Raw genomic sequence first — 25,967 nt, forward strand, 5'->3', positions numbered from 1 at the left:
TCCGCTGAACTAACCACTAGGCTACTCCTCCACATACACACATACATACAGGTAGGATATATTTTGTATAGGAAAGTAGGCACCTATATACCTGTATAAAATAGGCTCCACCAGGCGCCTTCTGGGTGCATAATTGTAGATATCCTGTTATTGAATTGCCCTTCACATACACATTAAGTGGTGAATTCCATAAATTGCGCCTAAAAATTCGACTTGGAAAAATCCCCCGTTTCAGCACTGTTCTAAAATTAGGCATGGTTTATAGAATAGCGCTATTCTATAAACCATGCCTAATTTGCACCAACAAAAACACAGTGCAAATGCCCCCACCTAACTTTACATGCGGAACCCCCTTATTCTATGATTGGGGGCATAGGTGGAATCCACGCCCATGACCCTTTCATTTCTGCACCACCTTTTCTGGGATGCACACGTTATTCATTTAATTTGCATGTGCAATTTTTGGGAAATTTTATATAATTAAGGGGGGTAATTCTCTATAGGTTGCCTAAAGTTAAGTGCCAGGATGATACATGCAAAATGCCAGTTCTATAATAGCAATTGTGCACGCTATTGCTGTTTAAAAAAAAATTACTAGTTTAAGACCACAATTGTGAATCTAACTTTCGCCTCAAGCACTTATATTAGCTGAAAGGCTAGTATAAATACTCACGCCTAACTGTAGGAAGATAGGCAAGTAACTTCTAGTATCCTACTGCTAGGCACATCCCCAACCTGCCCATGTCCTTTCCACATCTATGCCTCTAGTAGTTGCGTGCAATTTGCAGAATCCCGACTTAGATTATTTTACTCAGGCAGGGGAGAGGGCAGATATGAAAGCCATTTAAAATATCTACATGGCATAAATGCACAGGAGGTGAGTCTCAATTAAAAGGAAGCTCTGGAACAAGGGGCATAGGATGAAGGTGAAAGTGGACAAACTCAGGAATAATTTGAAGAAATACTTCCTCGCGGAAAAGGTGATGAATTCATGGAACGGCCTCCTGGTGGAAGTGGTGGAGATGAAAACAGTATCTGAATTCAGGAGAGCTTGTGATGAGTATATGGGATCTCTAAGGGAGTGATAGGGAGAGTTGATGGCATGGATGTGCAGACTGGATAGAACATATGGCCTTTATCTGCCTACATTTTTCTGTGTTTCTATGTAATAACTAATTAATATATTAGGGTATGCACGCAGCTGACACTATTCTATAATTTGTACACACAAACAGTGATGGGACCATTACATTTTAAAAGTACTTAAGTAAAAAGTAAAATTATTGGCTTCAAAAGTAGTGATGTAAAAGTAGAAAGTCTTATTAAAAGAAAAAAACACTCAAAAGTAATAAAGTACAGCTCTTAAAACAACTTTTTTCTACTACAAAGTAAAAAGTATTCTTAACAAATTGGACCACAGAATTAGTATGTTTACAAGCAGCAGTACTGTATTGAGAATGTGTATACATATCAACTTATGATCTGTCTAGATCTCTGAGGGTACAATGGAACAGAAACATAATACATGAAATTACAAGTTTAATAGTCTTTTAACAAGCTGGGCAACAATCTGTCATTCTCTCTTTCCTCTTTCCCCACAAACTGTGGTGCCTGTTGAAGCTATTGAAGAAATTGGACACATCATTATTTTAATCTTTCTTATTTGATGTTTTATCAAAAGCTGAGTTAAGGCCCAACAGTACATCTTTTTTTGACTAAACAACTGATCAGCAACTGTAAACAAACTGTAGAATGGATTGAACGTTCTTCGTTTAAAGCAGCCTGCTTTCAGAAAGACCCAAACACTTTGCAAAATAATACACCTTGAAAAGACACTCAAAACCCGTATAGGAAACTTATCACACCATAACAGCCTTAACACCTATGAAAAGACAGTGCTATAAATATTACACTGGGCTCTAGAGCAACAATATACTTACTACTGTACTTTTATAGGTTCCTACACAGTGAAGGAATATGCACAGGCTCTGCAAAGCACCACAGTTTATAACAATGGCTGCAAGAACAGTATTTGTGCAGCATTAACATAGTAAATGACGGCAGATAAAGACCTGTACGGTCCATCCAGTCTGCCCAACAAGATAAACTCATTTTACATGTTATGTGATACTCTATATGTATACCTGAGTTTAATTTGTCCTTGCCTTTCTCAGGAATCTCCTTGCCTTTCTCATTATACTCAGATAAGTTAATATAAGTTGATGAGTGTTTTCAAGAAGTGACTAGATGTATGCATCATCGTAGAGCATTTAGCCATACTTTAATTCTCTCCAAAAGCAGCAGTTCTAATTATATATTCAAGCACAAATACAGGATAAGTGACCACAAACTAAGGGGTCCTTTCACTAAAGCTTAGCAAATGCTGATGGAATTAGCAAATGCTGATGGAATTAGAACACACTAAATGCTGCACGTCCTATTTTATACCTATAGGCCACAGGGCACTTAGCGCACACTAATTCCCGTTAGTACTAAGCTTTAGTAAAAGGGCCCCTAAGAGTAGAAATATGTAAACAACAATTAGCTTGAAAGCTCAAGAAGCCAGACTCTACATTCAGCACTACAGAAATAGAAAAGATTGCATTTCCTTACGTACAGTGCAAACTATACAGATAGCAGATGTTAATTCCCAAAACCGACACATTGCAATCAATAAATGGAAAATAAAATTATTTTTCTACCTTTATGCCTGGTAATTTTTATTTTTTTAAGCATAGTGATCCCAGTTGCTGCTCCTTCTTTTCTCTTGGATCGCTGTCCAGGGCCTCCTGTCCATTTGCCATGTTTTCCTCTCCTCCTATCTTCTTAATTTCTTCCAGTCAGACGTTGATTTTTTTTTTTTTCATCACATCCTTCAGTTTTCCAGCTCCCTCTTTTTTTTGCTTCTATCTAGCTCTCCATCTCTTTTCTCCACCCATTTCTAACATCTCCCCTCTCTTCTCTTTCCTTTCCATCAATGCCAGGCATCTCTCCTGTCCTTCTTTCCTTCTTGCCCAGCATCTTCCCGATCTCTTTTTCCACCTTCCCTCCTCTCCTGCACCATCCCTGACCTTTCCTTCCACCTTCACTTCTCTGTGCCCAGCATTTCCCCCTAATCTCCCTTTCCACCCTCCTCCATGCCCAGCATCTCTCACGATCACCCCTTCTACCATATCCCCCAGATCTCCCTTTCCATCCTTCATACCCAGAATGTTCCCCAATCTCTCCTCCCCCATTCCTCTATGCCCAGCATGCCCTCAAACTCCCCTTCCACCAAATCTAGCATGCTCCCCCAATCTCCATTCCCACTTTCCTTCTCCCCAATCTCTCCTCCCTCCTGTATCCAGAATGTCTCACCCTGATCTCCCATTCCCACCTTCTTCTTTGCCCAGTGTGTTCCTCTAATTTCCCTTTCCAACTTCCTCCATGCTCAGCTCTCCCCTTCTACCCTCCTCCCAGCTCTGAGCTGAGCTGCCACTTTTTTTTTTTTTTTTTCAGCCTTTTTTTTTTCACAGCCCTCCCTCCTTTCATCTAGGCTCTCCCTGCTTATCAACCTGCTTTTTTCCCCCCCTCCTTTTAGCTTAGCTTTTCACATCTCTCCCTGCTTCTCAGCCTGTTAGGCTTCGGAGTGGGAGGGAGATTTGTTTGGCGGAGAGGAGGAGCTCTCAGCTGATTGAGACTGAAGGGAGGTGGCCTTGAAACACCACACAGGCTTGGCATCGTTTGGTAGGTCCGTTCATCGGGATGTGGTGGGGGATGGTAGATTTGAGAAGGGAAAGCAACTATAGTTTGTCACCTGGTAGCCAGCTACTTTTCCTCAGTGCTGGGAGGTTCCCATGCCTCCTTACCATCAGTGTGGCACCCAAGAAAAACTCCTCTAGTCCTCCACGTCCGATGACTCACTGCACCCTTGTGCTCGATAGTCTATGCGCCTCAGCCACAGTACCACGCGCGGGAGATAGTGTGCCTTCGCAGTTGTCCTGGAAGGTTATGTGACGTTAGACGCTGGCTTGACCCGAACTTCCAGTCTCAGCTGTTTCTGGGACCAGAAGTTTGGGCCCAATCTTCTGCAAGCCCTGAGAGGAAGAAGCAGAGGTAAGAAAGAATACTTAAAGAAAACAAATACCCAAAAACAAATTTTCTTAACTTGTACTTCGTTACTAAGTACAAATGTACAGCTTTTTTGTAACGAGTTACAAGTAAAAGTATTAGAAAAAAATGTAACTCATTACAAGTAAAAAGTACTGACAATTGTACTTAAGTACTGTAATGAAGTACAAGTACTTTATTACAACCCATCTTCACACACGTTTATAGAATTAGAGGGTATGAGAACAATTCTTTAATTGTGTATCGATATTTAGGTGCCTAGAGTGTACCTCAGTGGCACTTATTCTATAAAGGGAAGCAGAAGCCTGTTTAATTTATAGACTGCCAGCAGAACAAGTTAGATACACACCTATAATTTAGGTGGAACATTTACTCCAGCCTAAGTACTCATGCCTAAATACCAGAGATATGCACATACCTCAGGATTCTACATATTGCGTTGAGATTTTTGCATGGAAATCAAAGCGTATTCCATAACAATGTGCATATCTTAATTAGTTAAGCTAATCAGAGCTGATAATTGGGTGTTAACCAATTATCAGCACTAATTGCCATTAATTAGAATTTACGCATACTACTTGCTAAGCGTATTCTGTAACGTGCGCATTAATATGTCTCATAGTTGAAAATGGGTGTGGTTATGAGCGTGGAATGGGCGGGTCATGGGCATTTCTAAAATCTATGCGCATAATTATAGAATACACAAGCTCCACTCCTAATTTAGACATTGGGATTTATTTTACTTGCCATAATTGACCACGACTAAATTTAGTTGCATAGACCGGCACTCACAGTATTCTATAAACTACGTGGAAATTTAGGCTTATTCTATAAAGTACGCCTAAATTAAAGCGTACTTTATAGAATATGCTTCGATTTCTTCGCAGAAATCTTGGCGAGGTAGAATCTAGTCCATAACCTATAAAAGGCAATTCAATAACTAAACACACTCAGTTACGTGCACCTTGAATACATAAGTGCACAGAAAGGTGCTGCATACTGCACTTAATGCACATCATTCTAAAGCAGGGGTGCTCATTTTGCTCCTCCTTGTCCGTAACCCAGTCTGGTTTCAGGATTTCCCCAATGAATATGCATGAGATCTATTTGCATGTACTCCCTCCGTTGTAGATAGATAATAAATCTCATGCATATTCACTGGGGAAATCCTGAAAACCCAATTAGGTTGCAGAATTTGAGCACCAACATTGAGCACCCCTGTTCTAAAAGTACATAAATGCTATAGTGCGTACCTGCAAGGAGGGTGTACGGGTGGGCAGAACATGGGATGGGCAGGGCTGCCACATACAATTTACAGGATACTGTAAACTAGTGCAGTGCCTGCTACACTTTGGCACAAGCCTTTACGCCTGCCATAGACCTGCACAACTGGGCAGAGCTAAATTTAGGTACACTGATAAGGGTTTATGCTAGTAAATTTATGTAGTTTATCCGAGCACACCACCCGAACTCTCATCCACTCTCTCATTACCTCTCGCCTTGACTACTGCAACCTACTCCTGACCGGCCTCCCACGTAGCCATCTACTCCCCCTTCAGTCCATCCAGAACTCTGCCGCACGTCTTATCTTCCGCCTTAACCGATATACTCATATCACCCCTCTCCTCAAGTCACTCCACTGGCTCCCAATCAGATACCGCATACAGTTCAAGCTTCTCTTACTCACCTACAAATGCACTCGATCTGCGGCCCCTCCGTACCTCTCTACCCTCATCTCCCCTTACGTCCCTACCCGTAACCTCCGCTCTCAAGACAAATCCCTCCTTTCAGTACCCTTCTCCACCAACTCCAGGCTCCGTCCCTTCTGTCTTGCCTCACCCCATGCCTGGAACAAACTCCCTGAGCCCATACGCCGTGCCCCCTCCCTACCCATCTTCAAATCAATGCTCAAAGCCCACCTCTTCAATGTCGCCTTCGGCACCTAATCACTACACCTCTTCTCAGAAAACTTATCTACCCCAACTTGACATTTCGTCCTTTAGATTGTAAGCTCTTCCGAGCAGGGACCGTCCTTATTGTTAATTTGTACAGCGCTGCGTAACCCTAGTAGCGCTCTAGAAATGTTTAGTAGTAGTAGTATTGTAGAACAGAATTGGGGCACCCAGATGCTGTTCTGGAACGGATGCTTCCTGCTCAGCATTGGAAACCTAGTTTATGTAACTCACCTTGAGCTACTACTGAAAAAGGCATGAGCTGAATCCCAAATCCCTTCCCTTTCTTCCCTCTTCACAATAATGTAAGGTACCGTCTTATTGAGCTCTGTATTTTTTCCTCCTGTTTTTTTCTTCTAGATTCAAGCATTTTTCGAAACTTGTGAAAATGATTGCATAAGACATTTGGTCTCCCTGCCTTGCCCTACACTGTCAACCACAGAACCCAGTCCAGGTAAAATAGTTAAATGTACAGGTCAATACTCAAAGCTGTTTAACCGGCCAGGAGCCGTTTCTGGCCGGTTAAATCACCCGCTCGTGGCTATCCGGTCATTTTCAGTGGATGCTGAAAATGTTCAGTTAGCGCCACTCTGAAAACCAACTATTTTGGGTGGCATTCTAGGGGTGAAGTGAGCACTTGGTCGGTTAAGTTCTGATATTTTGCACTTAATCGACCAAGGTAACCGCATAAATGGAACTACATAAAAGTCAGTCCTGTCTTTATGCAGTGCTCCATAGCCAGTTAAGTGCTGAATATTGCACTTCATTGGCTGTGCTTTTGCCAGCTCCGCAAACCTGGAAATTCAATGCTGAAGCCCAGACACGGCCCAGCATAGAATTTTGGGGCATAATGCCGAGCGCCACAAGCTGAATATTGACCTCATAGTTTTTAAAAGAAGTCAAGGGGTTTGGGCATCATTTGGTTGTTTGTAGGAATACTTGTAAAATGTATCATGTCTTCTGTAATTGCCACTTATACTTAACCTTATTACTGTCATTTCTCAGGGCGACTTCCCAGGGCATTGTACTACAGCTTAATTTACCACAGTAAATTAATAAAACACATTATGATCAACCTCGCAATCTGCATTCTTCTGTCCAATGGCATTGGGCCAGTAATGCACGGTCCAGTGCTCGGAGGTACATCTTAAAGGAGCCAAACAAATTAAGGCCATACATTTAATTGGGAAACCAATACGTTTCCTGACTAACTTTTGGGAATATTACTTTCTGTGCAGAAAACTGAAGGAAAGCCGAAAATCAACTGGGGCTACTGTATTATACCAGGAAGTAAACTGGGCAGAGTGGATGGGCCTTCCTCTATCTTGTTCTCTGTTTTTGTGAAACAGGTGGTTAAAACTTTGAATAAATCTTTCAGAAATAAGCTTGGCAGAAAATCCATGGATTTCCCTGACCATTTGAAAAATCTTACAAATTTCAAACACATTTCATTCTCAAGTTTGAGGAGGGTATTCAGAAATTTGTCTCCATTTTTTGAAAATTCCAGTGTAAATGTTATCAGATTGGCAATCCAACTTCAAATTTCTTGGTCTGCCGGAGTCTTTTGCTGATTTTCTCATTTTCACAGCAGATCCAAGGAAAAATTGCACACTGCCCCATCTTAAAAAATTTGAAGCAGGTTGGAATGTGCCTACGTTGTGTTTGCTCTTGCAGAGTGTTTCCAAGTCTCTAGATAGAACTGAAGTTTCTGCTGAATCTCAGCCTATCATGATTTACAAATATACACCTGGAGCAGGGGCTCTCATCCTAGTCCTCAGGAAATGCCCAGCCAGTCCAGTTTTCAAAATATCCACAATAAATATGCATAAGAGAGATTTGCATACAATGGAGGCAGTGCATGCACAGATTTATCTTATGCATATTCATTGTATACCATATAAATCAAACAACTGCGTTTCCAAATTTGCATCAGTTTATTCTTCTTATAAGAACAGAGACTAATTTATGAATGGGGTACGGTTTCTCCGCCTGGGGTCAATAAGGAAGTAGAGTGAGCTGGGTTGTAAGCTCTGGTCTCTGATTGGTCACAGTCCCCCTTGTGTTCGATAAATGTGCGCAAGCGCCAGCGTTCAAGTATATCTCGGCGCCATTTTCTTCAGGTCCCTTGAGTAAGGTCGATCCTGTGCAAGCAACCGGTAGGAAGATAAGAGGTAGGGGAAATTGCTTTGTTTAGCAGTTAAAAATATAAAAGAGTGAAGTTGTACAGTAGTGGGGTGTTGTATCTGCTTTTATTCTATTTTTATTGCAGTTAAACCCCTGAAGACGCCAGGTGGCGAAACGCTGTGCAAGCGTTGGGTTTAATCACTGTGGTTACATCTGGTGCTGATTGTTAATTCTTGGCCATTACGGAAGTTGCTGTAGTGAGCCTATAGGAGAATATCCAAGGAAGAATCGTGACACTAGTAATTGGAATGATGTTGGATCTGTAAAGAACTCTCACGTGATATCAGCTGTGAAGCCAGAAGAAAAGTTGTTTGAGTGGATGAAGAGACATAAGATCTAAGGCGTCCTGTAAATGATAAGTGACTCTTTAAGCAAAATTAAAATCCTGACAAGAAAAGTAATAACACAACTGCATGATTAACTTCCCAATAAGTGGAAGGAATAATATCATTATTATGAACTAAGGTTTCCTGTATGTGAATAGTGTGACTTTTGTGATAAGTGTAAAGTTAAATCTGTAAAGAAGGCGATAAAGCAACTGTGCGGCTAAGTAACTTAGCGCAGGTGCAGGGAACCAATGAAAAGTTACTAATGTGTTCACAGGGAGCTATAGGCTAGTATCATGAGATCTCCTTTGGTTTAAAATTGTGAGAAGTATGAATGAAGTTTGAAAGTGAATGAAAGTAGATAGGAACAAATTGTTAAGATAAAAAAATAAGAAGAATAAATTGCAAATTTGGAAACGCAGTTGTTTGATTTATATGGTATACTATTTATGGTAGCAACTGGATTGAAACATAGGAACTCATATTGATTACTTAATTGATGCATATTCATTGAGGATATATTGAAAACCAGACTGGCTTAATAAGTGGCAGTGGCCAAAAAAGCAAACAATGTTAGGAATTAGTAGGAAAGGGATAGAAAATAAGACTAAGAATATTATAATAGCTGCATGTTGCTCCATGGTGTGACCTTACCTTGAGTATTGTGTGCAATTCTGGTCAATGCAACTCAGAAAGGTAGAACGGAATTAGAAAATGTTCAAAGAAGGGCAACCAAATTGATTAACATACATAGTAACATAGTAGATGATGGCAGAAAAAGACCTGCATGGTCCATCTAGTCTGCCCAACAAGATAAACTCATATGTGCTGCTACTTGTGTATACCTTACCTTGATTTGTATCTGCCATTTTCATGACACAGACCGTAGAAGTCTTGCCCAGCACCACCCCCACCAGGTTCATTTTATTTGATATACTGTTTCTTAAATATGCTTTCAGAGCAATTTACAAGGGAATGAAACTCCTCTCATATGAAATTAAGGCTCTTCAGCTTGGAACAGAGACAACCGAGAGGGAATATGATAGAAATCTACCAAATCCTGAATGGAATACATGAGTTAACATGAATTGATTATTTACTCTTTCAAAAAATATAAAGATGAGGAGATACTCAATGAAGTTACGTGGTAACACTTTTAAATGAACAGAAGAAATTATTTTGTCATTCGGTGAATAGTTAAATTTGGAACTCGTTGCTAGACGATGTGGTATTAGAATTGAGTGTATCTGGGTTTAAGATAGGCTAGTCTGTTATCTGCTATTAAGATAGACACGGGGAAAGCCACTACTTATCCCTGGGATCAATAGCATGGAATCATCCTAACATTTAGGATTCTGCCAGGTACTTGTGACCTGGATTAGCCACTGCTGGAATACATGGACAATCGGTCTAAGCTAGTATGGCAGAGGTTTTCAACTCAGTCCTTGGGGCACACTTGACCAATTGGAGTTTTCCGGATATCCCCATTCAATGGGGATATCCTGAAGACCTCAACTGGCTGGGTGTGCACCATGATGAACAGGGTTGAAAACCTGCAGTATTACAGTATGGCTATTCTTATGTCACAAGGACTAGTTTGAGAACCCCTTCCCTAGAGTTAATAATGTACACTACAACTTTAGTGTGCATTAGCGTAGTTGGACCCTTGTTTTAGAAGCTGTATTCATGTTTGGATGTCTTAAAACTAGCCATATTGCATAGACGTCCAAATCCCTAATTTTATGAAGCCAGGATAAGGGCATCTAAAACTGCAGTACATCCTTATGGCAAGTGGGTGTGGCCTGGGTGTATTTTGGGAAGGACAAGGGAGATGACAAAATATGGACGTCCAACTCTGATTACAGAAGGGGAAGCGATGTCTACGTCTGTATCCAAAAAGAAAGACTTTGGAATTCAGACCTGATACCTGGCACCTCCAGGTTACAGAAAGGTTTATTGTTTATCGTTTATTTACTATACCGTTACTTATTGCTTAGCAAAACAGAACGGTTTGCCAAGTAACTATTCACAAAAACTTTAATATACAATTATTATTAAAAGATAGGAAAGAAGACAAATCTCTTGCTTAAGATAGTAGGTCAAAACAAAGCAAAAACTGACATTCATACCACAAACACAAAGGCATTCATTACTTTGCTCCAATTGAGCAGCTGTCCACTGAAAGGATAAAGGGAAGTCACACCCTTAATCCCCCAGTCATTGCAGTTTCCCCTCCCTCCCCGAATATGAAATTAGGGATACCTAGCGCTGTGACAGCTTCAGGAGCTATAGATGTTCATGGTGCTAATATATATATATTTTTAAATTAATGTCTCAATAGACCTTTATGTAGTGTGGTGAAGTGGCCTAATGGGTAGAGCAGCAGGCTGAAAATCAGGGGGCTGTGGTTCAAATCCCACTTCATCTCTTTATTATTATTTTTTTAATTCTTAGCGCTCCAAGGACAAAAAAATACCCACTGTACTTGAAAGTACACTGCTTCCTTAGCCTTCAGGCTTGCAGGTTTCTGTTGAAGCAGTGTACTTTTAAGATTCACAATTTTTTAAAAAAATCAGAAAGAGCTGAAGTAGGATTTGAACCTGAGTCCCCTGGTTCTCAGCCCATTGCTCTAATCATTAGGCTCCTCTGCTCCGCATGGACAATAGCCCTCTTTATATAAAGGTTGTCACAAATTGTGTATGCAAATTTAGTCGCAGTCCCAATTTGCATGCACAATTTAATAGGATAATGAGCTAATTATTGCCAATTGGCTTTTTAACAAGCAATTGGCACTAATTAGATTAATTATGTGGTTGTCAAGTAAAGTTAGGCACATGATCTGCGCCTAAACTTTTTGCCTGGCTCAAAAAAGGTGTGGAAAGGGGATGGTCATGGACATTTTGAGGCAGAATGGGGCGTGATTTTGAGTTATGCGTGTAATTAACTAGGGTGCTCCGTGTCTAAATTATGTGTGGGCATTTGCTCCACATTTTCATTAGTGCAAATAGTGGCACTTAAATTTACACATGACCATAACTCTTAAACGTTATTCTATAAACCATGCCGAACTCTAGGGTTGCTTATAGAATAACACTTAAGTGGGGTTTTTCTGTGCTGAATTTTTAGGCACCATGTATAGAACCTATCCCTATGTGGCCATTTTGTAACATGGACGTTGCTCTGGTGCCACAAAGACGTCTGTATCCCTTCTTTTGCCCCGTTCTTAAATTGGACATTTCAGTATGTAAAATGGAAGTTTGTGCCAGATGTCACCAGCACATGGAGGTCCATTTCTCGTGTATTTTAGAACAGGCTGTATGTCATCAGATCCTGTTCTAAAATACTAGCACCTTCAGTGACATACTGCCCTGGACATCCATTCCAAAATGCTGTTCCACGTGAACATTGTTTTATTGCAAACCCTATTGTATGCAATGGAAACTAATTTAGCATGCGCTAACGCAGTAAGGGGAATGGGAAATGGGACTTGATAGGCTGCCTTTCTGTGGTTTTTGCAACTACATTCAAAGCGGTTTATGTAATGTTAGTAATTCTAGCTAATAGTGACATATTTGAATTTGCCACTGAAATGTATTCTAGGACATAGCAAACACTCTTTAGAAACCAGTGTATTTTCCAAATGTTGTAGCACTCTAGGACCTTGAGCATTGCTTAAAGTACATAAGTATGGCCGCACTGGGACAGACCAAAGGTCCATCATCCCAGCATTGTGTTTCCAACAGTGGCCAATCCAGGAAATGGAAGTGAAATTGACTAAAGACCAACGAGTTCCAAACAAACAATGGAAATAAAACTCAGTTGGCCCATGCTGGCCTCCCTATGGACTGCTTTTGCAAACAGTCTGCTCCCTTTAATCTTAGAGTTGTTCCTTCTTCCAGCCTGTACTCTAAACCCATCAGAGAGCAAGAGTTCTGCCCTAGTACAGGGGTCGGCAACTCCGGTCCTCGAGAGCCGCAGGCAGGTCAGGTTTTCAGGATATCCACAATGAATATGCATGAACTTGATTTGCATACACTGCCTCCATGGTATGCAAATCTCTCTCCTGCATATTCAATGTGGATATCCTGAAAACCTGACCTGCCTGCGGCTCTCGAGGACCGGAGTTGCCTACCCCTGCCTTAGTATTCTGCTAGAATGAATTTGCTGATGTGATGCTGTTTGCACAACTGATTTCTCACATGTGATCTTGCCTTTGTTTTGAAGTATTTACCCAGCCTCTGCATTGGTATATCCCTGTTGCATGTGTCCTGCTGGTGATTTTTGCAACTGGAATCATATTTAAACTTGTATGCCACAAGCCACCAGGTAATATAAATTTACTTTAATTTAACAGCTTATAGACCACCATTCCTGAGCTAAAGCAGAACATGATAGTGAACAATTTAGGCAAAGAGAGCAACAGCATGGAAAGATTTCTGATTTACTAAATTATCCCAGAGTAGCAAAGTAAATAAACCACTGGTTTCCAGGAGTGGTGAGAGTCGATATTAAATATCAGTGCTAATGGTTTTTGTAGACTTGGAAAAGTTACCTTACTTTTTCCAACTATGATTCTCTTGAAATACACTAGTATATAATTACTGATTTGTTTTCTAGTTTTCACTTGAGGGTTATCTACAGCTATCTGTGATTTAGAATACTAAATCTTTATGGAAAGCATGTTGGAGCAATGTCTATAGAAACATAGTCCATATGTTCTAAGTGGCTGGATATATAGTTCCCTTTCCTTTTTTATTTTGAAATATAGAATATGATGGCAGATGACTGCAAGATCCATCTTGTCTGCCAGTGTTTCCTACCCATGTCTTGATCTTCAACTTTACCTTCATTGATTCACAATTTTCTTGCAGTGCATGCTTTTAATTGTATATATGGTGCCTTGCTAAAGTCTTCACACCCTTCTATGTTGTTCATATTCTACTATCTGAAAAAAAATTCAGTTCAAAATACATTTAAAGTAGTAATTTTGTTTCACTGAGCTGCAGAACATACTCTCACCTTTCAACACTATCAAACAACTATAAAACTATTCTTAAAGAAAATTAAGAATATGAAATCAAAGTCTCAATTGTAGAAGTCATTGCACTCTGTGACACAATGCTTGATAAAAACTGCTTTTCTATTCATAATACCCATGAGTTAGTTTAAGATAAGTATACAATGACATCAGGATGGTGCAAGTTTTTCCCATTCTTCCTGGTGGTATAGCTCAAACTTTTTCAAGTTGGCTGTGGACTGCAGTGTAAGTCTCCCAACAGGCTTGGATTCAGGTCTACCCTTTAACTCGGCCGCTCAACGACATTGCTTTCTTCTTGCTGAACTCACTCCGTTGTTGCATTTGCTTTTGGAGCCGTTCAAGTTGAATATACTGCAATCAAGGCAAAAGTCTTCTAAAAACATTTCTATCAATTAGCTTTTGGATCTATTTCTGTAGAAGCCTAGGCTCTTCTTGACCTGCATAGACTGTTCATACCCCCTCCTTTACTGTGTGATTGTGTACTGTCCTAGCAACAGTTGGCATTCTTTTTGTTATCAGTTCTTGTTTTATTGTTAACCGCTGCGACCAAACGTAATAGCGGTATACCAAGCCATCAATAAACTATAACTATAAACTATCTAAGCAGTGTACATAATCAGGGTAATAAAAAAAAAAAAAAAAGAGGATTAGACAAAGTAAAACACAAAGGGAAGACAACAAACAGGAGAACATGATAAGATAATAATAGTTTAGCCCAGGGGGTTTCAACCCAGTTCTTGGGGGCACACCCAGCCAGTCGGGGTTTTCAGGATATAGGGGTATCCTGAAAACTCCAACTGGCTGGGTGTGCCCTGAGGACGGGATTGAAAACCACCTGATTTAGCTAATAGGGGAAATGGGGAGAGGGGAAAGCATAAGGGGGTTATCAAGCTGCTATTATCCAGGGGTCATGGTTTCAGCTGACAGAGACCGATGGGAAGGCTTGAGGAAAGAAATGAGTGGGCACGACCTTTTACGTGTTGTGATGGTGTGCAGATTCCATTATAGAGAACACTAGCATAACCTGGTGGCACACCTAACATTTAAGTTTACATTTTAAACCACCTTGAGTTACTTCCTTCAAAAAGGCAGTCAACAACAATTCAAATAAATAAATAAATAATAAATGAAATAAGGGACCACAGTTACACCAGCCATCTAGACCTGGTGTATATGTAGCAAGGGCACATGTAACTTACATGCGCACGTTATAGATTATTGTAAGTGGCAGCTTCGCCCATGCCTCTCCTAGTCTCTGCCCATATGAACTCCCACTGGCATTAATGCCACTTAAATGTCTCCTTACAGAATAACTTACTCTTTGGAAGATACTTTGTTTTATTTATTTTAAATTGTAGACTGCATGTTGGGAGATGCTTTGCTTTAGGTGTTTCTTGAGAGACAGTTTATCAAATGCCAAAAGAAATAAATAACACTTAGTTGCTTTGCTACCACTTTTGCAAATTGGTGTGCTGTGAAAGTAACAGCATTCTGTACACTTAAGTGGACAAGTGTAATGTAAACGTGAGCACCAAGTCCTCTTTTTGTACTTAGGGTCATTGCTCCAGGAAAAGGTGAAACTTCTCTCTAGTCCCATGGTTTGTTGCAGACTTGAACAGATTTACTTCCAGAATCTGCCTGCTATGTGCACCGTCCATCACTCACTGGATATTCACAAACCCCTCTGTCCCCACTGCCACAAAGCATTCCTACAAGATAATGCTGCTATCACCATAGTTATTGTGGGGATGGGTCTAGCAGGGTGAGGTGCTTTTTGTTTTACACCACATCTATCGCTTATTATAGAGAAGAACATTTTCCACTTTGGTCTCAATAGGCTTGCATGTAATGTCCTTTAATTGTTTCTTTGCAAACACTATACTGTACGTCATCTCACTATTGTGTAGATTAGATAATGACTCCAAGGGGAGAGCCCAGCTCTTTTAGCACCTATTTTTATTATTTCATGTTACCTTTAAAACAAAGAAAAGGTTGTGTTGGCAGCAGATTGCTATTATGCGCATTTCTTATTCCTGTCTTTGTTTTCACTACGGCCCTTTTCTAGGGAGTCCCAAATGTGTGACTATGAAGATAGTGCAGCTTGCCTTTAATAAGTGTTCTCCAAGTACAACGATTCACCAGGCACACACATAGTCCATTGTTTCCTCCTGGAATTGAACTTATCAGCTTAGTGACAGGCCTCTGAGGTACCCTGAACCAATGCAGCTACAACACTCAAAAGCTTTTAAAAGTGAGGCCAGAGATAAGACTCATTTAATGCTGTCCTGTCACAGATGACATCCCTCACATTGTGTGACTGATGAACTGCTACACTCAGAACACTTATTATAAGTAAGTAGCCCTATTTTCAAAAAATAGGTAATGTATGCCTGGAATGCCCTCCTGTAGAAAAAGCTGCAGACAGATGGTAAAGGAATTCCAGACAAGAGCCCCTTAATGCTGCTAGTTCATCATATAAAGGCACCTCCTACAATTCAAAGAGCCTGCAGTGAAAGGTTTGAATTGTGGGAAGGAGTCTGACATTAGATTACTGATTCCCAAACCTGTCCTGGGGGAATCCCAGTCAGGTTTTCAGATTATCCATAATGAATATGCATGAGATTGAATTGCATACCAAGGAGGCAGTATATGCAAATTGATTTAATGAATATTCATTGTAGATATCCTGAAAACCTGACTGGCTGGGGGTTACCCCAGGACAGGTTTGGGAATCACTGGCGGGGGGGGGGGGGGGGGGGGTGGGGGGGGGGGTCTTTTACTAAGCCGCAGTAGAATTTTTAGATTTTTTGCTCGCAGTAGAAATCAGCTGGTGGTAAACCTGAGACACCCATTACATTCCTATGGGCATCTCAGTGTTTACCACCAGCTGATTTCTGTAGTGAGCTAAAAATGCTACTGCATCTTAGTAAAAGACCCCTTGGGTTAGATAAAGAAGAATTAGCTGCAATTATCTAAACAAGAGGGCAGATCAGAGAGACAGACTTTGAGTAAATAGTAGATAAAAAATCAAATATGAAGACTAGTGCTAATATATGAAGTATATATGATTTTAATTTTAAACTTATTTACTGGACTACAAGAACCCTTAAATCATTGTTTAAAAATGAAAATGGCTTGATAGATAAGATCATTGCTGTATTGACTCAATCAAAGAGAATAGAATTGTACGTGATTACAATTGATTATAAACTGTTTTTACTGCTTTATTCCAGAAACAAGCAAAATAACACCAACCAGCCCACCAGGTACGTATGTTAGGATAGAATTTCTAAGTGTCCCTGTCAACGTTGTCATGTCCCATTCTTTTCTCGGCATACAACGGAGGGGTTCGAAGTACACGACAACAACAGTCCAAAAAAGAAGCACAAAGGGCTCTCAGGAATGGTATAAGTGTGCTTTATTTGTGACTCAACATGGGCCTTGTTTCGGCATAAAACAATGCCTGCCTCAGGGGTCAATTCAGCAAATCAACAATCGCATGAGCGCATTTTTACGGCGGTTTGTTCCACATCAAGTCTCTGAATTTCCGTCCCCAAAGTGCATTGTGGAAACGTGGATCATTATATTTTGAGCAATAGCTTATGTGATTATTGTTGATTTGCTGAATTGTCCCCTGAGGCAGGGGTTGTTTTATGCTGAAACATGGCTTGGTCAGGTCACAAATAAAGCACACTTGTACCATTCTTGATATCCCTCTGTGCTTCTTTTTTGGACCATTCTTTTCCCTGCCATTGGTGAGCTGCCCTGCACTGGCACTTTCACTTGTATTCCACCCATTTGATGTTACTAGTGGTGTTGATGAGGCCAGGTCTGAAAATCCTACTGCTGAGTCTCTGATTAACCTGGGAACTAGATTCATCAGAGACTGGGATGGATATTTGTTGGTTCTTGGAAGATCTTTAGGTAGCAACTGATTGCATTGAAGAGAGAATTTTTTTGGCAGATTTATATCCCACTGTATCCACAGTTCTGGGCGGGTTACAAGAGAACATACATAATTAATAAAAATAATACAATTAACATTACTATTACATTGACAAAATTAAAAGATAACAGAAAAATTAATCAGCAAGTCTAATTGCCATATACTTCATCAAACCTGTATTTAAAGTTCTTCTCAAAATAACATACCAAAGGCATCAAGATCTACTAGATAACCAAATAATTTCCATATGCCTCATGGATTTAATCATGTTTTAAGATTTTTCTTAAACTACGTGAAAGAAGTGATCCTATGAAGAGTTTCTGGAAATTCATTCCAGAATTTAGGACCTACAGTTCGAAACATAGGCTTCAAGTCTACCGTGTTTCCCTGAAAATAAGACAATGTCTTATATTAATTTTTGCTCCCCAAGACGCGCTAGGTCTTATTTTCAGGGGATGTCTTATTTTTCGTGGAAACATCGGAGTCGCCCTCCATCGCTCCCGGAAGTTGGAACTAACTTTAAATGCCTCCTTTCACCAAGTTCGCACTCGCGCAGCAAGTAGCAGCAACAGGGCAGACCTCTCCTTCCTTCCGTGCCCCGCCCTCGCAGACGTTACGTTACATCAGGTGAGGGCGGGACACCGAAGGAAGGAGTGGCCTGCCCTGCTGCTGCTTGCTGTGAGTGCGAACTTGGTGAAAGGAGGAGTTTAAGGTTAGTTCCAACTTCCGGGAGCAACGGAGGGTGGGTGGAGGGGGGGCCTGGCGACCTTGGTTGGGGGGGCGGCGGCGGCGGCCTTGTCTGGCTCTCGGCGGCCCTGCTTTAAAAGAAAAAACTTTGCTAGGTCTTACTTTTGGGGAGGCCTTATATTTTACAATTGCAGCAAGACCTCTACTAGGTCTTATTTTCGGGGGATGTCCTATTTTCGGGGAAACACGGTAATAGATGAAATGAAGGAACTTCAAGTAGGTTCTGACTACTGGAATGTAAGGTTCTAACAGGCTGATGAAGAGGCAAACGAGGCAAGAATAGGAGAGATCATTTAATGGAGTGCTTTAAAGATGAAACGAACAATCTTGACTTTTAGTCTCTGTTCGATCAGCAGCCAGTGATAATTTTTTAAAACTGGGTAACAAATCCCCCTCAAAATCCATGGTCCATTTGTTGTAAAGCCAAACTGCATCAAGTCCTCACCCTGCCAGTCAATTTCATCATTATTCATTTGCAAACATTTAAGCATCTTCTTCACTTACCAATCCCCTAAGATGCTACAACCTTAGTTTAGTTCCATGAAAGCATTATTAGTCTTTCAACGTATTTTCTACCATTAAACATTTTGAACTTCTGCCATTTGACTGCACGAGTTATATGCAGAGCAGCTGAATTTCACCATAATCCATATAACTTTAAAACCAATCTTACTAAGCTGTGGGGAAAAGGGCCCTGCGGTTGGGGGGGTGGGGGTGCTGTTTTCCCCATGTGCCAGGGCCTTTTTTTTATTGCAGTGGGTAAAAAGCCCCGGCCCCCCCAAATGTCCATGTGGTAAGATAACTCATACCGCATGGCCATGCAGCAGGGAGCAGTTACCGCCACCCATTGAGGTGGTGGTAAGGGCTTCCGCAGTAACTGGGCAGCATGTGGCATTGCCCGATTACCACGGGGTTAGAATTGGACTAGACAAAAAAAAAAAACATTTCCTGGGAGTGCTGGAAATGTGTGCTCAACCCAGAACTGCCGCCATCAGCCACGTTGGTCCGGCAGTAGTTCAGTTTTAGTGTGCGGTAAACCTGCATTGGGATTACTGCCACTTTGTAAAAGGGCCCCTTAGACACAGAAATTCTGGTCATTCAGCTGTTTGAACAGCCAGAATTTATTCACATCTCATGGTCTGAAAAAAAATATCTGTGGTTGGCACTTGCTGGAGTTGGGATCTGTCACCATGCGCCTTCATTCTCGGCTACTTGTCGTATTTTATCCCTATTTTTATGTCATCTCTGCTTCACTTTAGACCAGTCATCACAGCAATTATCCCTGACCATCTGTCATGCAACCATGCTTCCTTTGGCATGTTCACTGTTCAGCAGTGGCAATTAATGCTGCCTCCACAGCAGCCTTAAGCAGCAAACTCCCAGCACATGAACTGAACTCAGTACATAGAACTGCCATTAGGCCAGCCCATAAATTTATTTCTAATTATTACTTGATGTGTGGGAGTTGGTGAAATTATTATTAGTAGCCTTAACCAGCTTTCCTTTGTTTTCCTTCAGTCCTGCAGTCAAACATAATGGGCCCTGTTTACTAGGCCGTGTTATAGGCGTGTTAGCATCTTTAACACGCGTTAACCGTGTGCACGCCTACAATATCCCTATAGGCGCCTACACAGCTAGCTTGTGCGCTAATTGTAGGCGTGTTAAAAATGCTAATGCACCTTAGTAAACAGGGCCCAATGTTTGCCACTCAGAGTGTGTTATTCTGCAGTGGCTGGTTTGTGTACTTTTATGGGTTGTTTTCAGACTAGGTTGAAGTGTGACTGTTTTATTTTGCTTTTGCTTGGTTATGTTTATTTATTAGGATTTATTAACCGTCTTTATGAAAAGATTCACCTAAGGCTGCAATGTGGGTGATTTTTGGTTTTTCTTTTTATTGGGGAAAACGAGTAAACATTGATAATTGCAGTCCAGCTACCAATAATAACTTGCAGAATACATTTTCAATTTTTGTGTTAAAATTTACTTGATGCTGAGTGAAACAACATATCCAACTTTTAGTTCTGAAAACTTCTGCCAAATGTTCTTTTTTTTTTCTTTGCTTCCTTGTTTTCCAGATCCATCGTTAACTATACAGAGGGTTTGGATTGTTTACTCTGCAGACCATCCTCTATATGTGAAAGTGGTTCTCAAATTTGCAGAGCTCCTGCAAGCCACCTGTGGCACAGAAGTCACACTGGACCTGCTGCAAGAGAGTGAAATTGCAAAGGTTGGCGTTGCAGCCTGGGTTAACCGACAGAAGCAGGAAATGGAAGAGAAGTCCTCCAAGATCATCATCCTTTGCTCACACGGCACTCGAGCCAAGTGGCAGGCCATGATGGGGGAAGATAAGGCAAGGGTTTGTCTCAAGCAAGACTGTCGACATCCAGCTGGTGACCTCTGTACTCCTGCTTTCAACTTGATCATGCCTGATTTTGGAAAGCCAGCAAATTTTGGCAAGTATATTATTGCCTATTTTAATGCTGTCAGCTCTGAGAATGATATTCCAGAACCATTTAAAGTCACCACCAACTACCAGTTAATGAAAGAGTTTGAACAGGTTTTCTTTCGAATCCACAATATAGAACAACATCATCCAGGATGGGTTTACAGTGTGGAAAACATCAAGTATTATACCCGAAACTCAAGTGGCCAAAGCCTGGAAGAAGCACTGTGCAGGTTCCAGAACTGGCAAAAGGTGTATTCTGATTGGTTTGAAAAAGAGTGCTTACTCTCAAAAGATCTAGTAGAAGAAGAGGAGGAGCCACTGGATAGTCTAATAGAACTGCAGCAGTACAAAGGGGGAATCCAGAAACAGCAACCAGTTTTTCAGAAACCAAATGTCAATAAATGTTTCAAAGTTGATCTGTCTTGTCAAGAGAATGAGGAGAAAGTTGGGAAGGTGGAGCCTTTACTCCATCCTGTGGGACACCATGGGAATTCATCACTTCAAACTGTGATATCTAATGGACAAGATAGCACTGTTCAGGTACTAACACCTCTCCCTCATTTGCTTGGCAAGAATATGGTTCAACGTTTGCAGCCCTACGAAGATAGTATGGAAGAAACGCCATTACTCTCGAACATGCCCTCTGTAAGGAATGAGCTAATCAGCGGGGATGTGGAATACCCATCCCTGCTAAGTGACACAGACAACACATGTACATCCGTACCATTAACCGATGAACTCTCAGATGATGTAAAGAGGCAGTTGGAAAGGCTTATGTTCCATCAGCTCTACCAAAGTATTATGCCCTCAGAGCTCTCTCCCATACAAAATGATGAGAACCAGTTGAATGCACAGTGTAAGGCATTTGAGGATCAGAGACAGTCTGTTCAGTCAGATCAAGGTTACAGTTCCCGGATGTCCCCTGTATCTACTGAGGGACCCATGGAGGGGGAGGGGGAGAATGAGGCTTCTGATGAACAGATTTCCCCGGAAACGTTAGAAAGTCTGAAAAGTATACAGCGACGGTGCTTAATGCAAACCTTTGACCTCTCTTCCTTTTATGAAGAAGAATATTGATGGTCTTTCCCAAAAGGAAAATGAACGTTTAGATGGTATGACCATTTTTAAAATTCAGGATGGTTTCAAGTGAAAGAAGCTCCCACTGTACCTGTAGTGAGACACATCCTGCATTTTCATTGAAAGGGTACCCATTGGTTTCCTTACACCAGCAACCATGAATCCATGAATTCATATTGTAGAATTTGAGCAGTGATCATTTATAATACCTCTGTCACATCAGACATGTCAAAAGTGTTACCCTTCATCCTCCGTATTATGTTATCTGTAGTGAAATGAGGGGCATGGGTTTTGTGTGCATATGTCTTATGAGATCTGCTCAGTCTCCTAAACCAAGTTACATTTGACTGTTCTAGCGGCTGGGTAGTGTTTGGTTAGAAACAGTTTGCTGGTAATGGTGTACCTGAATTGACAATACAGTCTATTTTCTAGACTTAGGAATGGTATGAGTAATAATTGTGATGTCATACAGCATGTACACATGTTCAGCATAGACATTTTGTTTTCACAGAATGAGTTCTAGTGCCGTAGCATCTCTTGCATTGTAAAAGCATTGCTGTCCTATCACATAGATTTACTAGGGTGGCTTCTCGAAGCTGTGCTTCATGTACTGTGTTTCATGTACTTGAGCTGGAAGCCCAGCTCCAAGATTCTCTTCTTGGAGGGCCATGAACAGAAAGTTAGAAGCCAACAGACTGAAGGCTGAAGCTGTGCAATTTCAAATGCTCTGAGATGTAATGTAAGCATATTTCTTGTACATTTCTTATGTGGATAAGTATAGGAGTTTGTATTACATTGTATAAATCAATCATGTAGTAGCAATTAAATCACTCTGAAGAGCCAATGTTTATAGGCATTCTCAATGATTAACATTTAGACAGTATAGATCATATTTGTTAGTGTGTCTTGTCCATCTGTCTTGACTAGATTGTAAACCTCAAGGAGCATGGGCTGTCTTTTAGTTTGGTGTAATTACTATTTCAATGTACTGCCATTTGAGCCAAATATAAAAACATGCGAGTAGTTTACATACATTTATAAGAAAGCAAGACAAGAAGAGACTGCAATTCATAGTCCCAACCTGAGTACGAATAACAGAAGCATTCATGACTCTTAAAACACCTCGACATCTAGAAAAGTTTTAAACCAGCTTTAAAGCAAGATAGATAGCTATCCAAAGATCTAATAAACAGGCAAGGCGACTAAAGACCAACTGCCAAGTACATTCCAATTGTATAACGATGAAGGTACGGAAAACTGATTCTCATCTCGAGCAATCTAATAAGTTGATACCTAACCAAAAGATGGGCTAAAAATGCTGGGCACCTAAAAAATGCGATCTGTGGGCAAGAAGGACCTTAAACAGTATCCAGAATGCTATGGGAAACCAGTGCAGGCAGCCGAAAGAGGTGTAATGTGCTTAAGAGCCTTACATTAGTGTTCTAAAAACACTGAAGATGATAGACTGAGGCCTGTTTTAGAATGAATTCCAGTAATCAACCAATTAAGCAAAAGAGAAAATATGAGGATTCAAAGGTCTTGCACAGAAAGAAATGGTCTTATTGCGCAAATCTGACTCGGTGAAAAAAGAAGACTTAATGACAGCTGTAATCTGAGGGTCTAATGCAAGACAAATATCTAGATGTAAATCCAAAATGGTGATTTGATCTTGAAGAGCTAGAGGCATACTGTTAATAGAGAGGGTCTCTTTTGGGTAGAGGGAGGCATCTTACTAGCCATGTAGTCTCTGATTTTCCAAGGTTTAGTGCTAATCCATTCAGAGACAGCCAATTGGCTATACTGGTGAACTGTTGACTATATGGTGCAGCAGAATCTGCATAGGCTACTGTCTGTATTTTGACTTCGAAATAGAAGACACTGAGGCCCAGACTTGTGTCTCTGAAAAGCACTGTACACATCGTTATGGTGCTGTACAAATCATGTAAACATCATTATACTGTAGAGAAAAGAGCAGTGAGAATAAAAGTACACAGCTAATAATAACACAAAGCAGTAATTCATAGAGAAATTTCTTGCAATTTAGTGGGTACTGTTGATTGCATGCCACTAGTTCTCACAGAACTCGTGGACATAATGTCATGGAGGGGAATGAATTACCCTATGTTCAGAGAGGATAGTGCCTCATATTTGCATACACAGTGATACTGATAAAATGAGTTACGGTCCACCTGTTGAAGTCAGATTTTCAGTAAATGTACAGAAATATATGAAAAACAAGGCAATTACATTACACGTTACCACACCGTAATGCTGTTCTCACATATCTTGTAAAGTACAAGATCTGAGAATTGGATCGAAACATAATTTTTTTTTTTTTGCTAAATGTACACTGGACAACTTATGTGACCTTTAAGATTAGTGATGAACACAGACCTACTCTTGCAAAGTAAATAAGGTTAATTTGAGTCACAGAATTTGTTCCAAATGTCTTCTGCAAGCAAAAAAAAACTTGCACGAAGACAAGTACATCGCTGTCTTATTGCAGTATCGATCATGCATTGATTAATTTCCCACTGCCCTTCTGATGTTCTTGCTCAGAAGCTTATTTAAGCCCCCCAATTTCCAATTCTGCTTTGGAAATTCAGCAATGTTGTTTTGCTCCCTAATGTTTGTTGCAAAAACTTTGATAACTCTGTCTTCATTAAACACTGTTAGTGTAAATAATGACTTCACACTGATGTCACTTTTGCATAATAGAAAAAGTAAATAAGCAGCGAATTCTAGCGATCAGTTATGCAAAGTGCTACTTGAACTTTATTTTAGTACAGATTACCCAAAATGGCTTAAATTATGCAGTTACAAACAACAAAGTTAGATGATAATGTTTTGACTTCTGGGCAGGCTGAATGGATTATTTAGGTCTTTATCTGCCACCATCTATTATGTTACTACTAGTTAAAAAGGCCCGTTTCTCACACAAATGAAGCGGGCGCTAGCAAGGTTTTCCTGGGAGTGTGTTTGTTTGAGAGAGTGTGTGTGAGAGTGTTTTAGAGAGAGAGAGAGTGATTGTGAGAGTGTGTGTGTGAGACAGAGAGTGTGTATGTGAGGTAGAGAGTGTGTGCTTCACACAGATACGCTGTGTGTGAGAGAGAGTGAGGGATTATGTGTGCATTACACAGACTCTCTGTGAGTCCAATTCAAGGTGTGCTTCGGAGTGTGTATGTTTGAGAGGAGTGTGTGTGAGAGAGAGACATAGTGAATGTGCGAGTGTGCATGTGTGACAGAGTGAGGTTAATGAGAGTGTGTTTGTGAGAAAGTGTGAGTGTGTGTGGCAGGGGCCCCCCCATCCGTCGACGAAGGCACATTTAAAGCTTTGTGTTATAAGACCACGTTTCTCTAAAAACCTTTCTTCTCGATCCGCCTCCTTCGTTTCTTCCCTGAGGTAAGCGGTAGGTGTATTCCTCCTTCCCTCTGCCTGTGGCAGCAACCACCGCCGACTCTCGGGAAGCGCCCGAGGGAGGGTACGAAAGGTTCGCCTCCGAAATTGTCTGGACTTGTACCGGAGGCGCTGCTTCCGAGTGTGTGGAGGGTGGTCTGGGACCTGAGGGGGAGGAGCGTGCGCCGCAGTAGCAGTCGTTCTGTTGCTTCCATGGGTGAAAGTGGTAGCGGGGACCTGTTGTTGCTTCGTTTGGCGGAGGGGTGTTGGTGAGCGGCGGCGACCTCTTTGGGGGAGGGTGGATGGTGGAGCAGTGGGTGTTGCGACTCTGGTGGGGGTGGCTTTGCGTGGTCCGCTTCAAGTCGCTGTGATCTTACGTCTTGGAGGGGGGGGTGCAGCGTTGGGGTGGGGTGAGATGAGAGTTAGTGCGGCGTTGTGCTGAAGATGCTGGCAGTGTCCTTCATGGCCTTTTTTTGTTTCGTGATTGGTCCTTTTTGCGTTGCTTTGATGTCGCTTAGCAACTGTTTGCTGCTGGTTTTCCTTGTTTGAGTGTTATTGGTCCGCCCTCTACATCATGACGTTTGACGCGGGGGCGGGGCAAACACTCATGGGCGAATTTCGGGTTTCACCACCATGCGTTTAGAACGTTGGGACTTGTTGAGGCTTCATAGAACATTGGAGGTGCGTTTTGTATAGCGAGATGACAAAATCTAAGGGTTTCTTTTTTTCCAATCACAGTGTAGT

The 25,967-nt window shown here is 41.1% G+C and overlaps 1 protein-coding gene across 1 annotated transcript in view; it reads left to right on the forward strand.

Moving 5' to 3' along the window:
• Window positions 1-24,746, forward strand: part of IL17RA (interleukin 17 receptor A) — a 99,461-nt gene extending 74,715 nt beyond the window's left edge. Inside the window, exons 9-12 of the mRNA XM_030214119.1 lie at window positions 6,423-6,516; window positions 12,797-12,898; window positions 16,844-16,876; window positions 20,379-24,746. Coding sequence (XP_030069979.1) covers window positions 6,423-6,516; window positions 12,797-12,898; window positions 16,844-16,876; window positions 20,379-21,826 — 1,677 coding nt within the window. The 3' untranslated portion in view covers window positions 21,827-24,746. The remainder of the gene's footprint in view (window positions 1-6,422; window positions 6,517-12,796; window positions 12,899-16,843; window positions 16,877-20,378) is intronic.
• The last annotated feature ends 1,221 nt before the right edge of the window (window positions 24,747-25,967 follow it).

This window comes from Microcaecilia unicolor, chromosome 9, assembly GCF_901765095.1.
Source record: "Microcaecilia unicolor chromosome 9, aMicUni1.1, whole genome shotgun sequence".
Taxonomy (NCBI): Eukaryota; Metazoa; Chordata; class Amphibia; order Gymnophiona; family Siphonopidae; genus Microcaecilia; species Microcaecilia unicolor.